This window comes from Cryptomeria japonica, chromosome 3 (genome assembly GCF_030272615.1).
Source record: "Cryptomeria japonica chromosome 3, Sugi_1.0, whole genome shotgun sequence".
Classification (NCBI taxonomy): domain Eukaryota; kingdom Viridiplantae; phylum Streptophyta; class Pinopsida; order Cupressales; family Cupressaceae; genus Cryptomeria; species Cryptomeria japonica.
Window position 1 is genome coordinate 434180465 of NC_081407.1, and position 23631 is coordinate 434204095.

The 23631-nt window shown below is 37.0% G+C and overlaps 1 protein-coding gene across 1 annotated transcript in view; it reads right to left on the reverse strand.

Annotated features, from left to right (window-relative positions):
* LOC131068485 (protein MRG1) overlaps positions 1–23631 on the reverse strand; it is a 143424-nt gene that overhangs the window by 15805 nt on the left and 103988 nt on the right. Inside the window, exons 9-10 of the mRNA XM_058003670.2 lie at positions 10916–11091; positions 10377–10461 (exon numbers count right to left, since the gene is read on the reverse strand). Of these exons, the coding sequence (XP_057859653.2) occupies positions 10377–10461; positions 10916–11091 (261 nt within the window). The remainder of the gene's footprint in view (positions 1–10376; positions 10462–10915; positions 11092–23631) is intronic.

The window sequence follows — 23631 nt, forward strand, 5'->3', positions numbered from 1 at the left end:
TTGGCTGCTAGGTTATGTGCCTAGGATATATTTTTTAGACTAACAGAATCTTCTAGTTTTTAAACACATCTAACTGAGTTTTTAAAAAAAAATTATTCACCTTTTGTTCAAGTTAAAACAAACCATTTTTAATATTTTTCTTTATTATTTTTTGTTGGGTGCGGCAGAGTCTGAGGCTCGAGACTCGACGAGTCTGTCGAGTCTAACAGAATCAACCAGACTCGACCGAGTCCAAGTCCAGAGTCTTCAGGACTCTGCAGAGTCGACCCGCCTCTGGACTCACAAACTCCTGTATCTATGAACCCATCAACCCTATACATTCCCCTACGACATTATCAAATTTTGTATTGGCTCTCTTGTAGTGATAGATGATTAGGTTGTTGACTCTTCAGGCCCAAGCCTTGCTACACACAACATCACTTGTGTTCTATTACGGTTCCTATTTTTGTGTTTGTCAACTTCATGCTTCCTTGAGGGGTCCTACCTTCACAAACACATTCATCCTGATGATGGATCACAGTGTAGTTAGAAACATCAATGGTATTTTAATATCATGATCACATATCTTTTCCAAAATCCTTGTTTCATCAACGTACTCATTTTTGAAGTGTGGCTTGACATATTTAGGATGATAACATAATTGAAGTGTCATGGGTTTGGGAAGTAAGTCCATCTTGAGCTCAGCTTCAGTCTAGAGACCCAATACTGCTGTATTAGTTGGCAAATCCAAATAGTGGCGTACAATTGGATAGCATGGTCCTAGCGCTGCCTTGACAGATGATGGATCTTGGCTGTGAATGGCAAATACAGATGGCGAGTGGATCTAGGGCAATGTTAGGCATTAAATGCTCATGCAACCATGCGTTGTAGTTCTCTTCTGTGGACCTGCTTACTCTTGATATTGTAATTGGAGGGTGTGGTGCTCCTTATTGAGTGATCAGGTGGTCTTCAGCCTGTAACCTGCCAGCAAACTGTGTTCTTCAAACCCAAGCCCCTGAAAGATAGTAGACCCAATGCAAATGGTTGGAACTTGTATCGTTCCAATATGTTGGTTCTAAATTTCTAACACTTAGAAGATGATAGATCTGAATGTAGATGGCTGCACTCTAATTTTGGAGCTGTTGGTAACAATCTGGAACTGTGCTTAGTTGATAACCTAGAGCTGCACGTTGTTGTTGGTCGTTCCTCCTAATAGTGGTCGCCCTAGAGTGAATAATAGATGTTGATGTAGATTCACTCAGATTCTTCTGTGAATAGCCCTTGAATGAGTTTGTTGTAGCTTCTTGTCACCAAAAGCTACACAATGAGCATGATACCTGTTGTTGGAGGGCAACAATTCAACACAGAGTGTAGTGAAATCCCTTTGCTCAGCATGTGGATTAACGGGGATTGAAATCAATGACTATAGAAGGTAATTGTGAAATTTAGAATCAAAAAATGCTATAAGAAACTGATCTAATGAGGTAGTGGTTTCCTCCTAACTTCAACTTTATAATAGAGGATTTTGTCCCTATTGAGCAGAAACAATAGTTGCAACAGCAAATTGATATCTAGAAGTGCCCTTCAAAATTTCAAATGGTACCCAAGCAACTGAAATACCTCACTCCAGATTTAGGTCCCAAGGTCCTAAATTGGGCACTCAGATTTCAATTTGAAATTCGTCCAAAGCCCTAAATTGAGCATCCAAATTTAAATTTGAAATTCGCCCAAGGTCCTAAATTGGGCACTCAGATTTCAATTTGAAATTCGTCCAAAGCCCTAAATTGAGCATCCAAATTTAAATTTGAAATTTGCCCAAGGTCCTAAATTGGGCACCCATATTTAAATTTGAAATTAACTCGAGGCCCTAATTGGGTGCCCAAATTTTAAATTGAAATTACTTTATTTGATTTTACTTTTGATATTTATTATTTTATTCTTTATAGTTTATATTAAATATTTATTAATTAATTAGAATTAAGTGGTGTTAATAAACACCTTTATTTGAAGGGTTGGGATGCTGGCCTCAATAAGGGAGAGACATGACACATAAAGGCACTCTAAACACTTGGAACTAGAAATATAAGGAGTATTACAATAGATAGCATAAGGATTGGGCATATTAGATTTAGATGATTCAAGATTGCAATCATCAAGGGGCAATGGTTGCTGACTTTGAGTCATACAAATTTGAGACTAAGTATGGTCATAGAAAATATGTTAAGCATCAAAGTTTCAAACATCTATGGCAAGCACAGTTGCATACACATTGCAGATAAAGCAATTTAACTTGGACTGCAATCTTTGAATACATCCCTTTTATTTTCTTTCATTGTAGAGACAAATTTAGCATAAGCCTTTTAGAGCTCCCCCTGTTGGATTCATGCAAGATCTACATCCAATACACTTCAGTGGGGAGAGAAACTAGATTCTCTAATTTTTTTAATGCCACTGAACACAAATATTTAATATACTATCATTGGGACCCTAAGTTACTAAATCAGCACACATGTATGCCGATTCCGAGTAGGGAACATCCCAGAATTGAATCTTGGGTTGAACCATTTATGGAATCTACTAGGGCACGCAATTTTCTCACCCGAAGTGATTCAAAGTTTTGCTTGTCAAATATGGTCAACTCCAAGAACCACATGAAGATTCCAAAACAAATTCCAACCACTTTAACCTACAAATACAATTTTGAAAGGTTCTTTGTTTTTGACTCCCCAAACATTTTTGCGTCATGAGCTAACTACCATTTCTTTCTCAAAGCTCACCATTGGAATGCATTTTATGACTCGATATTTTTTTCTTCATTGCATCCTCGCAAATGGAGACAACTCTAGAATTCACTTTGTGGGTGCATAATTCGAAAGAAACAAAACAATCCACGAATCAAATCAAAAACTTTAGGCTTAATTTTTCAGTTTTAAATTTATTAGAATTTTATTGAATTTAATATCACTTTTTATTATTTATTAATCTCACAATTATTTTACTGAAGCTTATTGTTAATAAACTTAATTTTTTGGTCTATAAAATATTTTTTAAATATATATTAATTAGTATTAAATTAGTTGTTTATTAAGTTTAATATTATTTAATATTATTATTTCATTGCCATATATATATATATATATGAATTTTTTTATTAATGTCATATCAAATGGTATTTTAATTTATATTAAAGTATTTTGAAGAATAGTTTTATTAATAGTAACAGTAACACCATATATGTCATAAATATTATATGTTGCTTATAGTTTGATATTTAATTAATACCCGAGGACGTGTTTCCTACGTAAAATCATGCGTCCCGCAAAACGGAAACATCACGGGGACAGGGGGACAGTAGGGAACATCCCCTCATGTATTAACTATTAAGTTACATTGTGTAAAAAATTTATGATTTTCAACTCTAATTTGAACTCTCAACTCAACTCAATTGCTATGTATAGTGTATATGATGAATGATTTATCAATGTTATCATATGAATATTTGAAATTCTCCTATATATTTTAAATCTTCCCTATTTTTGTAGTCATCCCCTTTGTCCCCAAAAATGGCAAAATAAAATCCATCCTAGAAACCTGTTTCCCTATCCCCCACATCTCGATAACTCGAGGTAACATAGTTAATTATTAATATTTTATATGTTATAGATATTATATAATCATATATTAGTACTGTGCATATAATTATATGTGATTTTTATATGTTTTTTGTACAAACGTACCCAAATGTACCTAGGCCCCCAAAATGATTTGGATGTACCCACATACACGTACCCAATTTGGCAACTTAGTTGGGACCTTATCAGCCTTCTTTTACCAGCACCAAAATGCCAACAAAGCCTCCAACCCTGTCACCCTAACCAAAGATATGAACAAGGTATCCTCCTTATCGAAAACTGTACGCCTAGCAACAACTCTATTATTTTGCAAATTGCCTTAGTTTGCCAACTACCAAAGAGGGCATGTAGAAAAGACTAGTTATCTCCAACTTCCTATTTTTATGGGTAATAACCATTACCAACTCTTGACAAAAGTCGGCCAGTTCCACTTTTTCGTGAAAATTCTCTTTCCTCAATAGCTCTTCCTGCGAACTAAATCTAAGGTTCCAAAATCCCCTATGCAACCTGTTGCAGGTCCACGCCAAAAGAAAAAGGGTCGTCAATATCCAACAACACATAATTAAATATAATTATATTGAATTTAAAAATATTATAAATTAAATATATTTATAATTTAAATTCTAATTCAAATATTTTAAATATAATATATATTTAATTTAGGACTTAAGTAGATCATACTAAATTTAAATACATTTAAATATTAAAATATAATCTCCATATTTTAAAATTTCAAATTAAACATTAATAATAATTTATAAATGCTAAATATAAGCTTATAATTTAAAATATAAAAATCTTACCAAACAAAAAACTAAGTCCATTATGATATTGCTCTCAAGATTCAACTGTGTCGTTTTCGAGTCAAACTCATGAATCATGGGTCAATGAGTTTGACTCGAAAACTACACAGTTGAATCCTAATAGCGATAATATAATTTGACTCGCTGTGGAAAATACATCCTACTTATCAACTAAGTCCATGGGCAGTAAGCTTAATTCAACCCAAAACAATTACTAGCTACCACAAAAGTTGACGCTATAGTAGCATTACACACCAAAAACTTGTGATTCATCTTGAGTAATCTCGAACCACCAAATTTTCCATGTTGTTTCCTCACATTTTCAGATTTTCCATGTCAATACCTCAGCTTTTCTGAAAGTCATTTCGAAACATTTTAATGAATACCTAACATCATTTTGGCTCACTTTCCACTATAAGGAAAAAATATAGCACAAGAAGACCAAAAATTTTTAGCTTACAATTTAGACTCTGGCATTTAAAATTTTCTTTTTAAGTTCTACTTTGAGTAGATTTGTTTGAGTTAAAATTTTACACATTAATGAGGGGTTTTCTTTTAACTTTCAAGTATGGGGCTGCTCCTAAAGGTTGTGCTCCATGAAGGCAATGCTTATCATTTTAGGACCCTCTTTTGGACACACAAGAAATAGGGATTCGGGGCCCCACAGGAGTATATAAACATGGTAAGTTGGAATTGCAAAGGTTACCCATGGAGAAGAGGACTAGGGTTGGGGCCCATAGCAGAGGGGGAAGACATTATTTTTCTTATGAGAACACATGAACATGACAGTTGCAACATTCCAAACATTGAAGTATACATTGAAATATCCGTGTAGAATGAAGAGATGGAAATAGGTAAAGGACATGGAGGGATAACGCTCCTAATAACAGAAATGTGGCGTGATATTGTAAAATTGGAGAAAGGGGACCCAAATAAACAGTTTATTTGGCTGAAAATAACAAACATTGAGGATACAATTTGGATGGCTGCTTGCTATTTTGCCCCAAAAAGCTCAAAATTCTACCAAAAAAAACCATTATGTTGCATTACAAAAAGATATTTCATCTTATAGCACTTTAGAATAAATTATCTTAATTGGAGATTTCAACGCTATGACAACGAACAACCAATCTATTCAGTTGAGCAGCAGTGTAGGAGAAGACAACAACCCCTTATGGCTTGGGGAAAATGAGGATCGTCTTTGGAAACGGACTTTCACAGGATGGGAATGGGAGTGTATCACACTTTGGGGCAGAGTTGTTAGGCCTTTGCAGCTTATATGTAATGGCATGAAGAATTGGCCGAGATCCAATAGTATCACTTGCAAGACTTACAATGGGCAAAGCGTGGTAGACTATGTAATATGCTCTCAAAGCTCTATTTCCAAGTTGTTGAACTTCAATATTGAGAGCTGTCCTATAGAGTTGAACTTTGACAATATGCCTCTTTTTATTAAGCTTGGCATAAATGCTAAAGGCCTGCAAGCAGAGAAGAATCAACACTCTCACAAAAAGGTCTTTAAACAAGGTAAAATCCTTATAAATCAAGAAAACCATGAGCTCTTCGAGGCTGCTCTGGAAAACCACTTGTGTTAGTTTTCGTGATCAAATTAACAATAATGAGCAGGAAATAATAATGCTGAGTCACAAGAATCAAAGCACACAAATAGAAAGGGCACACAACACAAGTCTACCCTGAGAAAACATCCCTCTTGGAGGAAAAACCCAGCAACAACAGATCCTCAGATCTGATTATTCATTATGAATAAAATTGCAGTCTTACAACACTTATCTCAGGCTGAATACATGTGCAGATATCTTCAGCTTCAAATGACCTTTTTGTAATCAGCATAACCGTACCTTCTTCAGCATGAACAATAGACTTAAGTTCGCATCAATCGGAGCAGAGTTGCATCTATAGATCAAGTATCTTCACACCAAAGGAGAGCAGATATATTTCGCACTATTATTGCAGATCCGATTCGCATATATAATAATTGTATCAAGATGCATTCTATGTAGCTTTTATATATGAGGATTGGTGCCTTATTGGGTCGGCCCAATAAGGCACTTTTTGGCGCTAAAGTCTTTGTACTTTTCCCACGTTATATGTGCAAGATAGGGTTGGCCCTATATCTCACTCCACAATTTATTTAGGTTCAGCCCTATCCTGGGTGCTAAGGTAGATGCTACAATCTCACACGTTTGACCTTGCTTGGCATGTGGAAGAGAAAGGGCCCAGCCCTATCCTAATTTGTGCACATAGATAGGGCCCAACCATATGTGCCCTTTTACATAAATACATTAGATGGAGATAGGGCCCAGCCCTATTTACATGCCTCCTTATTGAAGAAGGGCCCAGCCCTATAAGGATTCGGATGATGCCTTAAGGCAATCCGAATCCTTTTTTATTTTCCTATCCTAGTTACACCAAAAAAAAAAACCTGCAGTTGGCAAAATACAATATAGAGTGCAAGGATAACAAGAGAGAAAAAGAGTATGTTTGATCCCTTTAATACACAAGGCTTTGAAGGTGTGTAAATGATCTAAACCTCTGAAGAAAGTTTCAAATACCTTCCCAACTAATCCTTGGTATGACGAATAGTGCAAGGCTGCTAAAAAATCTCTTAAAGAGAAGGATTCAAACAGGGAAAACAAGATAATATACAAACAATTGATAAAATATAAAATAGAAAGATATTTAATTTCGAGGAGGAAGAAATAAATTGCTTTGGGGAAACAAAATCCCAACGGATTTTGGAGGAAGTTGTTGGCCCAAGGTTTGTCGTTGCACCAAAAGATCGACCTATTAATGATCGATACAAACACAAAAGATAAACAAACCGCAAGAGGTGGTTAAGCCATGTCACAAATCCCCAAGGGCGGCCCTGAACAACCAAGGGGACGAAGGCACCAACTTTCCAACTATCCCTCCCAAGCGCGACCAAGGGATTCAAACCTGTGACTTGAGCTCTAATACCAATTCTTGGCCCAAGCTTTGTCGTTGCACCAAAAGATCGACCTATTAATGCTCGATACAAACACCAGAGATAAACAAACTATGAGAGGCAATTAAGCCATGTCACGGATCCCCGAAGGTGGCATTGAACAACTAAGGGGATGAAAGCACCAACCTTCCAACAGGAACTACAGCAAAAGAGAAAACAAATTGAAAATAATATCACAAATGCCCAATGGTTAGAATATGCGAAGCTCTTATATGAATGAACAAATGAGAAAAGTAATCCACCTACAATTGACACTTTTGTTGAGCTTTTTTCAATAATAAACATCAAACAACCTTTAAAGAATTTGGCAAAAGGTGAAGCACAAGATATTGATCTTCTACAAGTAGAATTTTCTTAAGTGAGGAGTTGATCTCCTCGCTCCACATATCAAGATCTTTGACAGACTTACTCAAAACATCTTTCTGGTAGAATGGACAACTAGTGTTGTTATTCCTCTTCACAAAAGTGGAGACATCAATAACCCCTCTAACTACTGTACTATTATGGTCAACCTTCTATTTGGGAAGCTTTTTGGGAGCATGGTAGAGCGTAGAATCAGTAAATGGGCAGAAAAAGTGGGAAAAGGGGCAAGAGGATAGGCTGGTTTCCAGCCTAAACACTCCAAAGTTGACCACTGCGTCACTCTAAGGCACTTCATTCAAAAAGTTTGGGACAGCCAAGGTGGAGAAGCCTTTTGCTGCTTTGTTGATTTCAAAAAAGCTTAATGTCATCCCTAGGGATAAGCTTTGGCACAGAATGGAACAACTTGGGGTACCAAAGTTTAGAGCTGCTCTCCACAAACTTTATGAGCAGGTTAGAGCTAACATCAAAGCTAAAGAGGGTATGTCCAAATGCTTCAGTAGTGAAATCGAGGTCAAACAGGGGTGTCCTTTGTCTCCCACATTGTTCGGTTTATATATTGATAAACTTGAAGAGTGGTTAAACAATACTAATGGAGAAGGTATCCAGTTGGCAAGATATGTGGTGAAGTTGCTTCTATATGCAGACGACCTTATTCTTATTGCAAAATCAGCACAAAGTTTGAGAGGGCATTTGAAGGCTCTTGAGTTCTATTGTGAGGAGGTTGGGATGCAAGTGAATACCAACAAGACCAAAGTGGTGATCTTTTCTTTGAAAAAGAAGAAGCCGCAGGTCAATTTTATCTTCGAGGGCAGCCCCTTGGAGGTAGTGGTGGAATACAAATACCTATGAATTGATTTTCACAATAGGCTTAGTTTGGAGACATGTAGATCAAAGAGGATCCAAGAGGGATGGAGAGCTTTATACCTTCTTCAGAAGCTAAGTTGTGGGTTTGGAACACTAAAAAAACCCTTCTCGGTTTGTTAGTTAGTGATGCCAATTATCCTTTACAAGTGTGAAATTTGGGGGAATAGCATGTCAAACCATAAATGGCGACAAATAGAAAGAATTCAAAAACATCTAATCACTAGCAGCCTCAAAGTCAAATCAACAATACCTTATGAGATTCTTTTAGCGAAAGCCGATATGTTCCCAATTGAGGCTTCAGCAATATTATTATGCTACTTTAAAAAGTTGAAAGTATGAATAAGCACCACTGGCCCAAAATGATTGTTGAAGAGAAGCTAAGTCATAGGAAAAAAATGTGTAAGAAACAAAACAGCAAGTGGATGAACAAGTGGGGCATAAATCTACATGACTGTCCTAAGCACTAAAGTGGAGATAAAACAGTGGGTGTTAGAAATATTCAGGAATGCCCTATGGACAAATCAGATATGCAAAAAAAAAGTATACTATATTAAGAATTTAACCCTACTTGGTAGAATGATGAAAAAGTTTATTTGAGATCTACGATCAACAGAAAGGCCAAAATTTTAATTGCATAGTTGTGGACTAGATCTCATCATTTGAGATGCGAAACTGGTAGGTGAAAGGTGCCCAAAGAAGACTGGGAAGAAAGGACGTGCATTTTTTGCAGCAAAAGGGTGGTGGAAACAGAATGGCATTTCATCAAGGAGTGCACAGCATATGACGATATTCACAGTCAATTTGATAATGAGTTAAAGGTGGACAATTTGAATCAGTTTTTTGAAGAGTTGTCAAGGCTTCAAAAAACAGCAAGTTTCTTACTCAATATTCATAATAGAATAATCAATGTGGAAAAAAACTTGAAAACGGATTAATTTTGGTTCTCGGTCCCTTAGACCGCTGGGTCTCGTGGACACCATTAAAATTCCTTCATTCATTCAATCAAAGTAAAATAGCTTTTTCAAAAACTTAAAAGCCATACTCTTCTTTTATAATAGGAAACTTTTTGATGTACTATGTTTATTTCTAATATAACAACACCAAGATCTTCTCTATTTTTATGAATATTAATCATTCTTTAGTTTGCCAAGTTTTTCCCATTTTAAACCCAGGATAATTGAATTCCATTTACACTTCTGTCAAATCATGTCAATAGCGTGTAAATGGAATGCTACTATGGTTGATGCCACCTACTGTACAATGCACAGCGACTTCAAAGATGTTCAAAACTTCAAACCACAAGCAGCAATACTGAAACAAAACCCTTCAAGTATGAAAGCCTGAAACTTAAAGGATGCTGAAATCCTTAAAATAAGAACAGAACCTAACAATAGCACACAGCATGCTGCACAACAATGGCAAGAGACTTGAATTTGAATTCCCTGAATGAAATCTGGCAAACTCTATGGTTGATCATATAGCCATGTCAACCTTTGTTTAAGGCACATTGGGCATGTTCCCCAAGATAATGTGCTTTTTAAGGTTTATTTGTATCAATGTAGTAAAATCTCCACTTGTAAAAATAAGTTGAAGATACATTAAGGGAAAAAATACTAGTCCTAAAATACTACAAAGAACAGAAGGATGCTGTATTCTACTGAAATTTGTTTTTCATAGAAAATATGTTTCCTTTCAGACAATGTTTATTAAGGATAGATTTGTACGTACTTGAGAAAATCAAGTAACTTTGTTTGTAGTGTTGCCAAAGCTTCCTCTTCCATATTTACATAGACTAACAACTCAGGCAACTTCACTGCAAGACCATAAAATTTATTACGATTAGTAAACCACAAGAAGAAAGAGGAAAAGACAATTATTCATTACCCTATTGGGGATTGATCATTTATTTAGGTTAGAAAGCATTCAGATAATAGAAACGTCTCAGTTCATGACAATCCACGAACTCATACAAATGTCATAAGTCTGACAAGCTTATATAGACTAATGGAGCCCAATTTCATTATGCAGTCTTATGAGCTTTTATAAGACTGTTTGCAGATTACACTCATATTGCTGACTGCATAAGACATTAAAATATTATATAAACTTTGATATGACGATGGTAATGTATGTTTTCCAAATAAGGCTATAATGGTTTTTATCAAAACATCCCTCATTTTTACCGGATGAATATTAACATGAAATTAAATCCGCAAGCAAACAGTGTCGAGAGCAAAAAAAAACTCTAAAGGAAACTAACACCATACCAAAAAGGCGAAGCAAATGCTCAGCCCCATACACAGTTGATGGAGCTACATTATTGCCTTCAGGAACTACATCGCTGTATTGTTGCCTTTCCTGCTTATACAAGAGCATTGAAGGCAATGCCTTGTCAAAATAGCTGCGGACACCACTTAGTATTTCCACAACTGAGTCGCCAACCCTACAGCCATAAACAAACTTCAAAATAGAGTTCAAACATATGGTAGAAACTCAAACATAAGTTGATATCAGATTTTAAATCCCTTTTATCCTATTCAAAATCTCTCTGTTCGAGTCCCACTGGCTTTTGGTCATCTCTAGGTATCAATATATTTTATTTCATTCTTCTGTATTTACTATTTAGACACACATCAAGAATCTGCATTAACATCATATTGCATTTGCTTTCATATACATGACCATAACCAGTTCCTACCACTCATAGTGATCTATCTACAAGGTACATGAACTGTGTGAAAGAACATGAAATCCTTCCTCAGAAGGAAAGAAAACCATTTCAAAGCCATTCATTATAATTGCCTTCCTCCAATTAGAGTATTCCATGAAATCCCAAAGTGTTAATATGCATCTATTCTGTTACTAACATGCAAATGCCAATCACAGACACAGTGTAAGTATTCTGTTTTGTTACAATTGTAAGATTGTCAGCATCATTGTTCACCTTCAAGCCGTGCAAATATAAAAGAAGCAGAATTCACAGATAAATATGTAATTGTATTAAAAGGAAAGAATGTAAACATAGCTACTAGCGGTCAAGAAGTTATACACTCAGATAGGATATTGTATGTACAATATTTAGTATAATGACAAGCCAAGTGTCAAGAGAGTGATAGTTCTCTGTTTCTTTTCTAATATCATGTCCAGCATTTGATATTCTCATCACTAAGATATGAAATTTATACTGCTGCCTGAGTAACATATGCAATCATCTTTGTAAGATGCCACCGTTAACCATTCAATATTCTCTTTCACTGCTCATTCACAGAATGGGAAATATTTAATTCTCTTCCCTTTAAATTTTACAAATGTGATGAATAGGAACAAGTTAGTGACCATTAAGATGGAAAGTACACACACCAAAACAGAGAAATGATGCCTAAAATGATCATCACAACTTGAAATCAAGCATGGAAGAAAGCAAATGTTAATGGCAAACTATGGCAAAGACTAACTACCATTGCTAATTTCAGAATCTCAGATGGGGTGCTAACATAGATGAGTGTAAATGATGATGAAAATTAGGGATAATGCATAATCTCAATCCATACACATTGCCGGAGAATGCATGTGATGTGAGCATGGGAACATTTGGGGGAAGAATAAACCCATGGGTACTTGTTTATTAAACCTCACTCCCCTGAACAAAAATATATAATAATAAATTCTCCTGGTCTTCTCTCTCAGGCTGTCTTACATCAATTTGAAATAGGCTGGGCAATTTTAGGGTTAAGCAAAAGACATGTTTCGAGTTGTAATACAGAAACTTTGAACTCTGATCTCGCTATATATCTTAATCAGGCATATTCTGCATGTAACTTAAAGAATTTTGTCTGCAAATGAACAGTGCATGATTATATTGCATTCCTTATTTATCCTCTGTAATTTTTAAAGCATCAAAACATTAGAGACCATTACTGATCATATCTAAGATCTTCATTGGTGTTGTGGCATTGGTTAAAGCTCAGATTGACAGCAGGAAAAACAATCTCAAAGGAAAGTCTTCCAAAAACATTCTATAGTGGAAGTGCTAAAAGCCTAAAACTAAAGTCACCAGAACCAGCTACCACGTAAAAAAACACTTGGCAGCTCATATCGTGGCTTATATTCTCCTTACTCTCTTATCTACTGTACAGTTTCTATTTGGATGTATATATCCAGAATCTATCATGCCATGTCCTCTTTTATTTCTGAGATTTCTGATCAACTTTCTAGACCCCTTATGATCACATGATAAGGTATTATATATGTTATAGGCTGCTTTGACCTATAGATACCAATTACAGGGGTGTTTTGGAACATATGATGCCAAGTCTGTCATTTTTATACAGTAATAATTAAATGTATTACTCATTGTTATGGCCCATATTATCTTTATGGATAATAATAGGTCCCCAATCGCTACTCAAATTCCGACCATCATTCCTGTCAATTTTATTCTTATGTTGTTCAATTTAACCAGCTCAGATGGTGTTTCATGTGGTGATCTTCCCTGGCCAATACCTTCACCTTATTGACACAAATGTCATGTTCTGTCACAAGTGAATGTTCTAACATCTGCTAGAGATGATTTTCAGCCCTATCATGCTTCAGATTCCCATAAAGTGCTTTGGTCCTAGTTTGATAGATTTCCAGCTTCATTAATGTACAGTCTTCACCATTTCTTTATTTAGGATCTAATGGCTCTGGTTAATTGAAAATTATTTCAATTCCTTTTCATCCTAGCATCTTGGATATTTTATTGATTGTGCTCTTGATGAAAGGAATCAAGATCTTGTTAGCATTTGACAGTGTCACTGATATCCGTAAAATTGTATGTGACTTGCCCAATGGATAGTGCCAATTTGATAGAAGGAATAATGGAGGGGAGAACCCAAAGGTTTTGTCAAAAAACCCTCAACATACAATTTTCACAAAAACATGTTGTAATTGTTCCAAACCCTAGAGTAAGAGTTTTGTATGTAGTCCAAAAAAATTTATCTAACTAAAGATGTGTAATCATCAAACTTTGAACCAAAGTCTAAGAACAAAAATGCTGTGATGTCCCCAATTAAGGAGGGTTGGCTCTTTTGTTTGCTAGTGTTTGCTTTCTAAATAATCAAAAGAAGAAAGAAAATTATTAATAAAGGTAACTAGTAAACAATTTTATTAAATCAGTTCCATTGGCTGACTTAGCTTTTTGTAACGATCTCTTCTTAGAACCGGCTATAGGGCAGTTACACTTGGAGCCGACTTAGAAAGAATGTGTATATATCAGAGTTCTAGGACTCACCTGGACTCACCTAGACTTGGCATGTCTCGACCCAGGTGACCCTAGGCAAGTCCCAGGGGCCCGACTCAGGCTCGTCCGAGTCTTGGGCGAAACCTGGCGAGTCCCAATGCCCAAACTCGGCTGACATCAAGCACAAATTAAAACATAAAAAAAACTTAAAAAATGTTCAATTCAATTGTTTTTTATTTGACTTGTATTGTCTCCTTAGCTCTAAAAGTGAACTCATTTCATTGTATTGGAAAAATTGGAGGAGAAGAGTGAGTTGTGAGGAAAAACAAGAGTGCATATCAGAGCAACCAGCAAGGAGGAAGAGAAAAATTTCTTCAACAAATCGCATTGGGGCAGCATAATACTTACATTTGATGTCATCAAGAGCTTGTTAGAAAGGATTGGAAAGAAGATGCATTTCATTTCATTTCAAGAAGTTGTCTTTTATCTTGATGATTTAAATTGAAAGATCATCATGATGTGCAAATTGAAAATTTTATTTAACAATTTGTTCATCCATTTGTATGCACCAGTTGAAATTTGTGTAAATACTATTTATATGGCATGAAGTTATAAAATGTATTTGCAGCAATGTTACAAGAAAAAATGGCCTACCTTTGACAGAAAAGTACTGCCTCCCAACTACCTGCAAGTTTGCAACTAGTTGCATCTTCTATGCATGTCCTCAACAAGCTCCCATTTGTACTCATGCCCTAAAAATATTATGTGATTGCATTATTCATTAAATATTTTGCCATTTCACAAGTTTTGAAGGTTTCACAAGTTGGCAAGAGATTGATGAAGGTTTGAGACATGATTTAAATGCAATTTTTATGTGATTTAAACACAAAAAAATTGTTGAAAATCGTAGTCAACAATATTTTACAAAGACTAGATTTTTTGAGGGGGAAAATATCCACAAGACCAATTCGTGAAAAAACCAAGTATAATCAATATTTTTTGGAGATTTTTGCTTCTATGGTCTCACCCTCCTTATGATGAGAATACTTCAACATTTGCTGTTCGCCTAGTAACCTAGTGGGCATGTGGACCAATGTCTAGGGTTTCTTGTCGCCTTAATGGATCTAACTTGTGCTTCTTCTTATCATGCCCTTTGGATCTATGTTAAATGCTACTAGTACTAACCCTTGTACGATTGGTAATGGCTTTGAACTGGTGGTTTGAGGACAATAAAGTGCTAAACCTAGGTTTGTTCTTCAACAAGGGCTCAAATTTGCACGTTTGTCCACCAAGAATCGATCAGAGTGTCCCTAGTGATGTTGTTCACAACTTGCTTCAATGCTCCTCACACTCAATAGGATCTTCACCCAGAATGTGTAATTGGAATTGTAAGGATATCCAAACTTCTTGCAATAATAGTGCCTTGCATACTTGATGGATAAGTAACTCAATCAAAACCAAGGTAGATTTCGTAAGAAAAATAAACTCAATAAACAATTAAAGGGTAAAGGTTTCATCCTAAACCATGTTAGCTGAATATGGGGTTTTCATTATCAATACCAGCCTATGGAGGTATAAAAGAAGTGAACTTATTTTTTGCATAAACAGCTGCTTTCTTTTTTTAATATCAAAGCCTTATATATATATATGCCAAATTGCACCCCTCAAAGGAGAAGTTAGCCTCCAAAAAGTGAGTGAGTTGGCACCCAACAAAATCAAAATTGAGTCAGCCTCATGATGAACTAATTATTAATATTGAAATAAATAATATTTTTATTATTTAATAGAGTTTAAAAACACTTTTACTATTATAATAAATAAGTCATGGTGTTGGAGTGTAGGGGACATGACACAATCATAATATATGACAAGCAAAAGACAGCATTCCAAAATCATTAAGGTCATTACAAATCACCAATCATAACCTTTGGTCTCCACAATGCCCCTGCCAAATTTCAAGCAATAATGAACAAGATATTCAACAAATCCCTTAGTAAGTTTGTTCTAGTAATCTTTTATCGTCTCCTTGTTTACAGTAGACCATTAACATCCAATTTAATTCATATGAAAACCATGCTCAATATTTTGGCTAAAGAGAAGTTGTAGTCAAAATGTCCAAGTGTGTTTTCTTACAAGTTACTGAAATATTTGGATATAACTATTTCTGCATAAGGGGTGAACTCTGCCCCCGATAAGTTATAAGGCAATATATGATTGGCCTGCAATTTCTTAGGCTTGGCAAGTTTCTACCAGAGGTCTGTGAGAAATTTCTCTACCATTGTGTATCCATTGACTACCCTCACCAAAATGATGATTTCAAATGCTCTCTAGAAACATAAAATGTGTGTGAGCTCAAGATGGCTCTTATGACTAGTCCAACACTAGCAAGTATCGATTTCCCTGCTCCATTCATCATCAAATTTGATGCTTCTTAATTTGGACTTGATGAAGAACTCTCTCTGAAGAGGATCACCCCATTGCCTTTGAGAAGAAGCTTAGTTAGTCAACACATAGTAAGAATATATTATCCATTCTGCATGCAATAGCCAAGTGGTATTAACTTCTATTGGAGAGAAAATTCCTTGTTAAAACTTACATTCTCAATCTTATGCACATGTTGACTTCAGGCACACTCAAAAGGGGGCAACAACTATGGAAGATCATTCATATGCATATCACCTTGAGATCCTTTATGAGAAAGAGAAAGATAGTGTGGTGGCAATTGCAATATCATGTAAAGAAAAGTTACCAATTTTCATGCAATTTGTATTAGCAAAATTTATTGGCTCCAAGATCTTCATCAAAAATATTGATCAAAGAGTAAATTGTACAAGGAACACAAAGGATTGATCAGTTCACAATGGGGACGTTTTCTTTTGCATAGGAATAAAGAGATAGATCCTCACCTACAATTCACATTGGTTTCAAAAAATCTACAAATAATCACCTTCAATTTCTACTTGCTGAACATGAATGACGATATTCGGCAATTTGTGGCAGAATGTAGCATGTGTCAATGAAACAAATCTAAGAGAATCCAATCCCCAAGACTCTCCAAGATAACGTCATTCCTACTTGAAATTGGTCACATGCATCAATAGACTTTATCTCAAGTTTACCAAGGTCTCAAGGCAAGGACAAGATATATGTTGTTGTAGCTTGGATGACCAAGTATACTCAATTCACTCCTACAACAAAAGAAAGATTCGATAGAACTAAATTTTCTTAATTTCATTTCCAACATGCATTCAAGCAACATGAGATACCACAGATTACCATTTGTGAGGAGCATAACTTTTGAAGCAAGTGTTGATTAGCAAGAGTAGCATTCATCATGACTAATAACTATCATCTCCAAACATATGGTCAAGCAAAGGCAATCGATAATTGTTCAAGGTACCTGATGATGTATGCAAGGGATAAATAGAGCAAGTGAATTGAATAAATATTGATTTAGAACCACATATCACTAAGCCACAAAGATGTCTCCCTTTCACTACTATATAGGTAGATGTCCTTAATACGCTTTATAGGGGTAGTACAAAGGGGGATGATCTTTGCAACTATAGAGGCATTAGAAGCAACAAGTACACCAACATAAGAGAGTGAAGCTTTGAAGTGAGGAGAATATTGTTTGTTTGTTTGCAGCCATGCAAACTGTGAGATTTTGCCAAGATCAAGAGCTCAATGAAATGTACAAAATAGAGACACAATATAGGACAAGAATAAACTGTATTCTCATCAATAGAAAATGATCAATAATATCAATTACATACAATGTAGATGAGCTTGCTTATATAGGCAAGGCTAGGGATATGTGAGCACACAAACATGACATGTGGCTCAATAAGAAACAAGGGTAGGTAGGAAATATGTGTGTGTGTAGGAAAAATAATATAATAGTCCACATGAGGTGGATCACCCACTAAATGTGGAGTGTAACAACAAGATCAACACCATAAAAGGTGGAATTTCTCCTACACACACTATCCCAATGTGGCACAAACACCCAAGTGTCTCATACCCAAAATACTATGAGATGCATTTCCTAAGTAAACTTAAGTGTAATAATATCCAAGATGAATAATTATTTCCACCAACACCCCCCTTTAAGTGCAACTTAGGGGAATGCACTTAAGTCTACAATGCAACTAAGCAATGCAAGATGGGTCCCGGCTACTAGGCCATGTTAGGTACCCATGTACAAATGCAAATGCATGCAAACCAATGCAATGAAATCTCTCACAAAGTGGGGAAAGAGAGAAAAACCCAATGGGAAAAAACCCTCCCCCAAAAGAGAGATGAAAAACATACAAGAGAACTCTCATAGAAGAATGTGAAGGACAAAACCCCATGTGAGGAAAAAGTCCCCCCCATATGAAAGAAGAAGAGAAGCTAGGAAGCCCCCCCTCAATGTGGAATCTGCACCAATGATAGAAGCTCGATGTATGAAGAAACTACTCCACGAACGTCGAACAACATTCCTCCCCTTAGGAAGAAACAAAACCAAAGGTGTATCCATGAAGTCTCCCCAATCATGAAGGGAAGATGTATGAAAAAAACTCATGATGAATGGAATCTCTGAAAACTGCTCAAGTGTCCCCATGTCGATGCTGAAAGATACCCCCTCCAAAGGTGGTAAACTATGCCACACTGCTGAAAAAGGCACTCCAAGATCTAGTGGAGATGGATGTAGAACATGTCCCAAAGACTCACATGTCTCCTCGAAAAATAAAGAGACCTCCTCCAACTGCTGTACATAAGTATCCACAATCATGTCAACCTCGAAAGAATGATCATGTAGAGAATGAACAAGAGGGTCAGAGTGTGCCCTCGCAACAATCGAAGAAGGATCACCTTCATCAAAGACAAGATGAATGTCATCAATGATGTCTCCCAAATCTGCAATGTAGGATTCCATAAATAAACCTGCAATATCTATCAAGTAATCATCCCATGAATCTGAAGCTGGAAGACAATGAATATCCTGCTGCACTGAATCACATGAAAGCAAAACTGTCGCACTATCCGCATCATCAGGTGCAATAGGTGATGTGATATCAATATGAGGAGATGAAATACAAGACTCAAGAATGGGGTCACATGTGAGAATCCCCATGTTCAAGTATCCAAAGTTCTCAAAATCTGAACCATCACAAGAAATGTGATCATCATGCGTAGAATCATCAAATGTGAAATCATCATCATCAACAAAATCTGAAAAGGAGTATAACCGAGATGCATGATCAACCACCCCAATCGCAATGATAGCTCTAGTCTCCAAGTCTCTAATAAAAACTGAGTCAGGTGTGAACTCCACAACTCTCTTAGTTGCGCCATGTGTGATTTGATAAATAGAAAGGAGATTGTTTGTCAAGTGGGGTACACACAATACATCATTGAAGGAGTTATCCCCAATGTCAATAGATCCTTTCCCAATCACATCCATTTATGTATGATTGCCCATCAAAATCTATGGCATGGTGCAAGGCTCAAATGTAGAGAACATAGACTGCGAAGATGCCATATGATGAGAAGCCCCTGAATCTAGAAGCCATCTCTCTGAATTATGACTGATAGTAGCACATAGAGCTTTTCCTTTTCTTGTTCCAAAAGAGTGAGTCTTCCCACTTGTAGAAGCCATGAATGCTTGCCCTTTTTCCTTTTGAATGTGAGGAAGTGGAAGTTGATGAATCATCCTTCTTGTAGACTTTAGGCAAATCAATGTTATGCTTTTTGATGATATGTGTGAGCTCATCAATCTTCTTAGAATGGCAACGATGCTCCTCATGACCAATCTTTTTACAATAAGCACAAGTAGGTCTCTCCCTCTTTGGTGAATTATCTCTCTTGGAAGAGGATGTATCTCCTTGTTGTGGAGAAGATGGTGCTTTTTCTTTAGGCTTTGATTGCCATTTCTTCTTGTTTGAGTTGTCCTTTCCTTGATTTCCTTTATTCCCTTGATTTGCCACTAATGCTTGAAACTTAGAAGCCTTAAGAATGCCCATGCTTATCAACTTAGTTTGTTCCATCATCAACATTTCATTGAAAGCATCAAATGTAGGCATTTTGTAGCTTGAACCCATTGTCATCCTATGGGTTTGGAAACTAGAAACAAATGTTGCATATTCTTGTGGAAGCTTGCCGATCAAGTTGAATATCAATTGAGTATCCTTCTTATCAATGCCACAATCTTTGAGTTGTGCCCTCAACTCATTTGCCTTAGTGACATAATCTTGTATAGTATCAAAGTTCTTGGGATCTAACATGGTGAGATCACTATCAATTTGATATCCCCTAATCTCATCAACTTGACCATACAAGTCTTGAAACTTTTGCCAAGCATCCTTGATTAGAGTACATTTCTCAATATGAAAAATGAGATCCTTTGATACATACTTTCTTAAGGTACCAATTGCCATGATATTTTTAGTGAGCCAATCCAAGTGACCAAATGGATCAACCTTAGGATCACCGGGAGCAACAATAGTTCCATCAATATAATGAGTGAGTCCTTTTTCCATAAGTTTACTCCATGCATCAATTTTCCAAGTAGCATAATTATGAGGAGTTAAGAGAGGAAACTTAGAAGAACCCATAGCAACAAAAAGGAAGGAACACAAGAGCACAAAAGCACAAGAGACACCCCCCAAATTCAATCAATCAAAGTACCCCCCCCCCAAAGTGATGATTTTGGCACTTTATACTTAGTGCGATTACAATGAGCCACTTGCAAAACAAGGCAAAGTGGACTTATGATGCAAATTTTACTTCTTCTCAAATGAGATACAAGAGACTTCAATCAATAGTGCAATGAATCTAACTGAGATTCAAGCAAATATACAAGTACCAAGAGAGCCAAAAATGGCCAAAATCTGAAAGTACAATTTCTACTTACAATGGCATCAATCTGATAGCATCATGTGAAAGTAGACGAAAAAATACGCACTTTCAAAAAAAACGGCACCTGAAAAGGAGGTCGTATGACCCTAAACGAAGCCTCTGAAGTTGCAAAAACTGGGATTACTCAAGTACAGTCACCAAAAACTGCATTTTCTGAAAAATCAGTGCATCAAAATCAAAAAAATTCTTCACCACTGCAGAGAACACGAAATTCTAGCCCATTTCAAAAAAAATTGCTCGAAAAAAGGAGCAAAAATGAGCAAGTTATGGCCATTTGAAGTTGAACTGCAAAATCAAAAATGCAAATGAGAGGGGCCTGTAAATTTTTTTAAATGATGACGTGGCGCTGACGTCAGCAAGTCATTGTGTTAAATTTGACGGCCATATGACCGTCGCAAAAACTTCACCTCTCTGCTGACTGGGCGTCCGTACTGTACGGACAGCTGACGTGGCAGGTGACTATGCAGGCCGTACCGTACGGATTTGCTGACTGGGCGGCTCTGCGTGGCAGATGACGTGGCGGATGACTCGGCTGCCGTACGGAGCTAACGTGTGTACGGGTTGTACCCGCGGGCCAATGGCCGCCTGCCACGGGGCGGACGCGGGTCCTCCGGTCTGGGTGGTCGTTGGCGAAGCGGGAGAGACCGGCGGGCCCAAGCTCTGCCAGAGGCGGTAGAGACTAGCGCGGAGAAGGCAACGGCGGCAGCAACGAGCGGCGAGGACGAGACAGCCGGCGGCTGCGGGGGAGCTGAGGTGCCAAAGGAAGTCGTCGGGCAGTGCTGCTGTGGGCGGCAGTGGCGGGTCTCAACGACGACGGGACCGGTGCTGCAGGCGGCGTGCAGGTAAGTCGGCCGGCGAGAGGGAACCAGGACGGCCGACGGGAGGGAGCACGGCGGCGACGCGGCATTCGGAGCGGCCGGACATTCTGCGAGTACGGGCGGCGCTGCAGACCTGCAACACGCGGAACTGCAGGGGGGGTCTGCGGACCCCCAAAAAAGCACCTTTTTTTTATTTTTTTTTCAAAAAATTAATAAAAAATTTGGAAAACCGTACAATAATAGCAAAATTGGCGAAAAAAATTTTCTCACCAAAATAGGCCGACTTTATAACCAAAATTCATGGAAACGGCCTTTTGGACGCAATGGTGGGGTCGGATCTGGTCTAGGACGCCTCCAAAAGATGCTGCTCCTCAGATCTGCCTCTTGACGTCGCAATAATGCCTCTTCAAGACGAATCAATGAAGCCCCAATGGCTCTGATACCATGTGAGATTTTGCCAAGATCAAGAGCTCAATGAAATGTGCAAAATAGAGACACAATATAGGACAAAAATAAACTGTATTCTCATCAATAGAAAATGATCAATAATATCAATTACATACAATGTAGATGAGCTTGCTTATATAGGCAAGGCTAGGGATATGTGAGCACACAAACATGACATGTGGCTCAATAAGAAACAAGGGTAGGTAGGAAATATGTGTGTGTGTAGGAGAAATAATATAATAGTCCACATGAGGTGGATCACCCACTGAATGTGGAGTGTAACAACAAGATCAACACCATAAAAGGTGGAATTTCTCCTACACACACTAACCCAATGTGGCACAAACACCCAAGTGTCTCATACCCAAACTACTATGAGATGCATTTCCTAAGTAAACTTAAGTAAGTGTAATAATATCCAAGATGAATAATTATTTACACCAACACAAACAAATGATGCTAAAGGTGAAAGAAAAATAGTAGCTCGAACGCTATTACATGTTCCATAAAGGATTTAGAAGAAGTTCAAGAAAGTGGCATATGTACTAGACAGCCCAAACAAAAGGAGAATCCATGATGTCTTTTATTTGTCATGTTTCAAGAAGGTGTAAGTGTCCATGGTACTACCAATCCATAAACTTGGTTATACATACTATAATCAACATACAAATCTAAATAAAGGAAATTAACATTTTGGACTTTGGCAATCAAATACATCGAACCTAGAAGGAAAACTATGTGCAATGACCATCACAAAAGAAGACACAATGATTTTACATTGGGCAACCCAATTTCAAGCATCATTGATTGTGCAGGCATCCATGTAGATCTAGAGAAAATCAAGGTAATTAAAGACTACCCATTTCTACATAACATCACTAATGCATCTTTCTCAAATTCGTAAATTTCTACTGAAAGTTTGTCCTTAGATTCTTGCACATCTCTTGGCTGCTATATCAAATCATGTGCACCTAGGTAACATTTGCCTAGATACCTACAAAATAGTGTGCCTTCAATGAGCTCAATTTGGACAGCTCCACGTTTAGTTTCCACTACTTGTCGAAGAAGTCATGGGGGTCATCACTTCTCAAGAAAGAGCGAATGAACATAGTGCAACCATGCAAGTCTTAGAGAACCTTATGTGTGCCTCGACAAAACTCTACACTAGACGACAAAATCCAATAGCATCACAAAGACTTGCACACAAGTCACTACATTACACACCACCATGTATGTCTCAACACACCTACACTGGCCATTTAGCAATCCTACAAATATGGCATCCAAATAAGGCTTCTTCTTCATAGCATGGTATTAGAACACCAACCATTGCCAAACACAATTGTCAAGTGGTTTTACGTAATCAAATACCTGAATATTCTAGGAAAACTATTTTGATGTGCTTGCCCCTTTCTAGTTGTAAGAATTCTCCTAAACTTGCTATTTGCAACACCCAAGTGTACCCTATTCATTTATGCTTGATATAGGTGGCACTTATTTGCTATACATCTTCTGCTCTCTTTAATTGTATATTGAAAAATAATTGAATGAATGATTCAACAATCGAATAAATTAATTGAACGATATACAAACG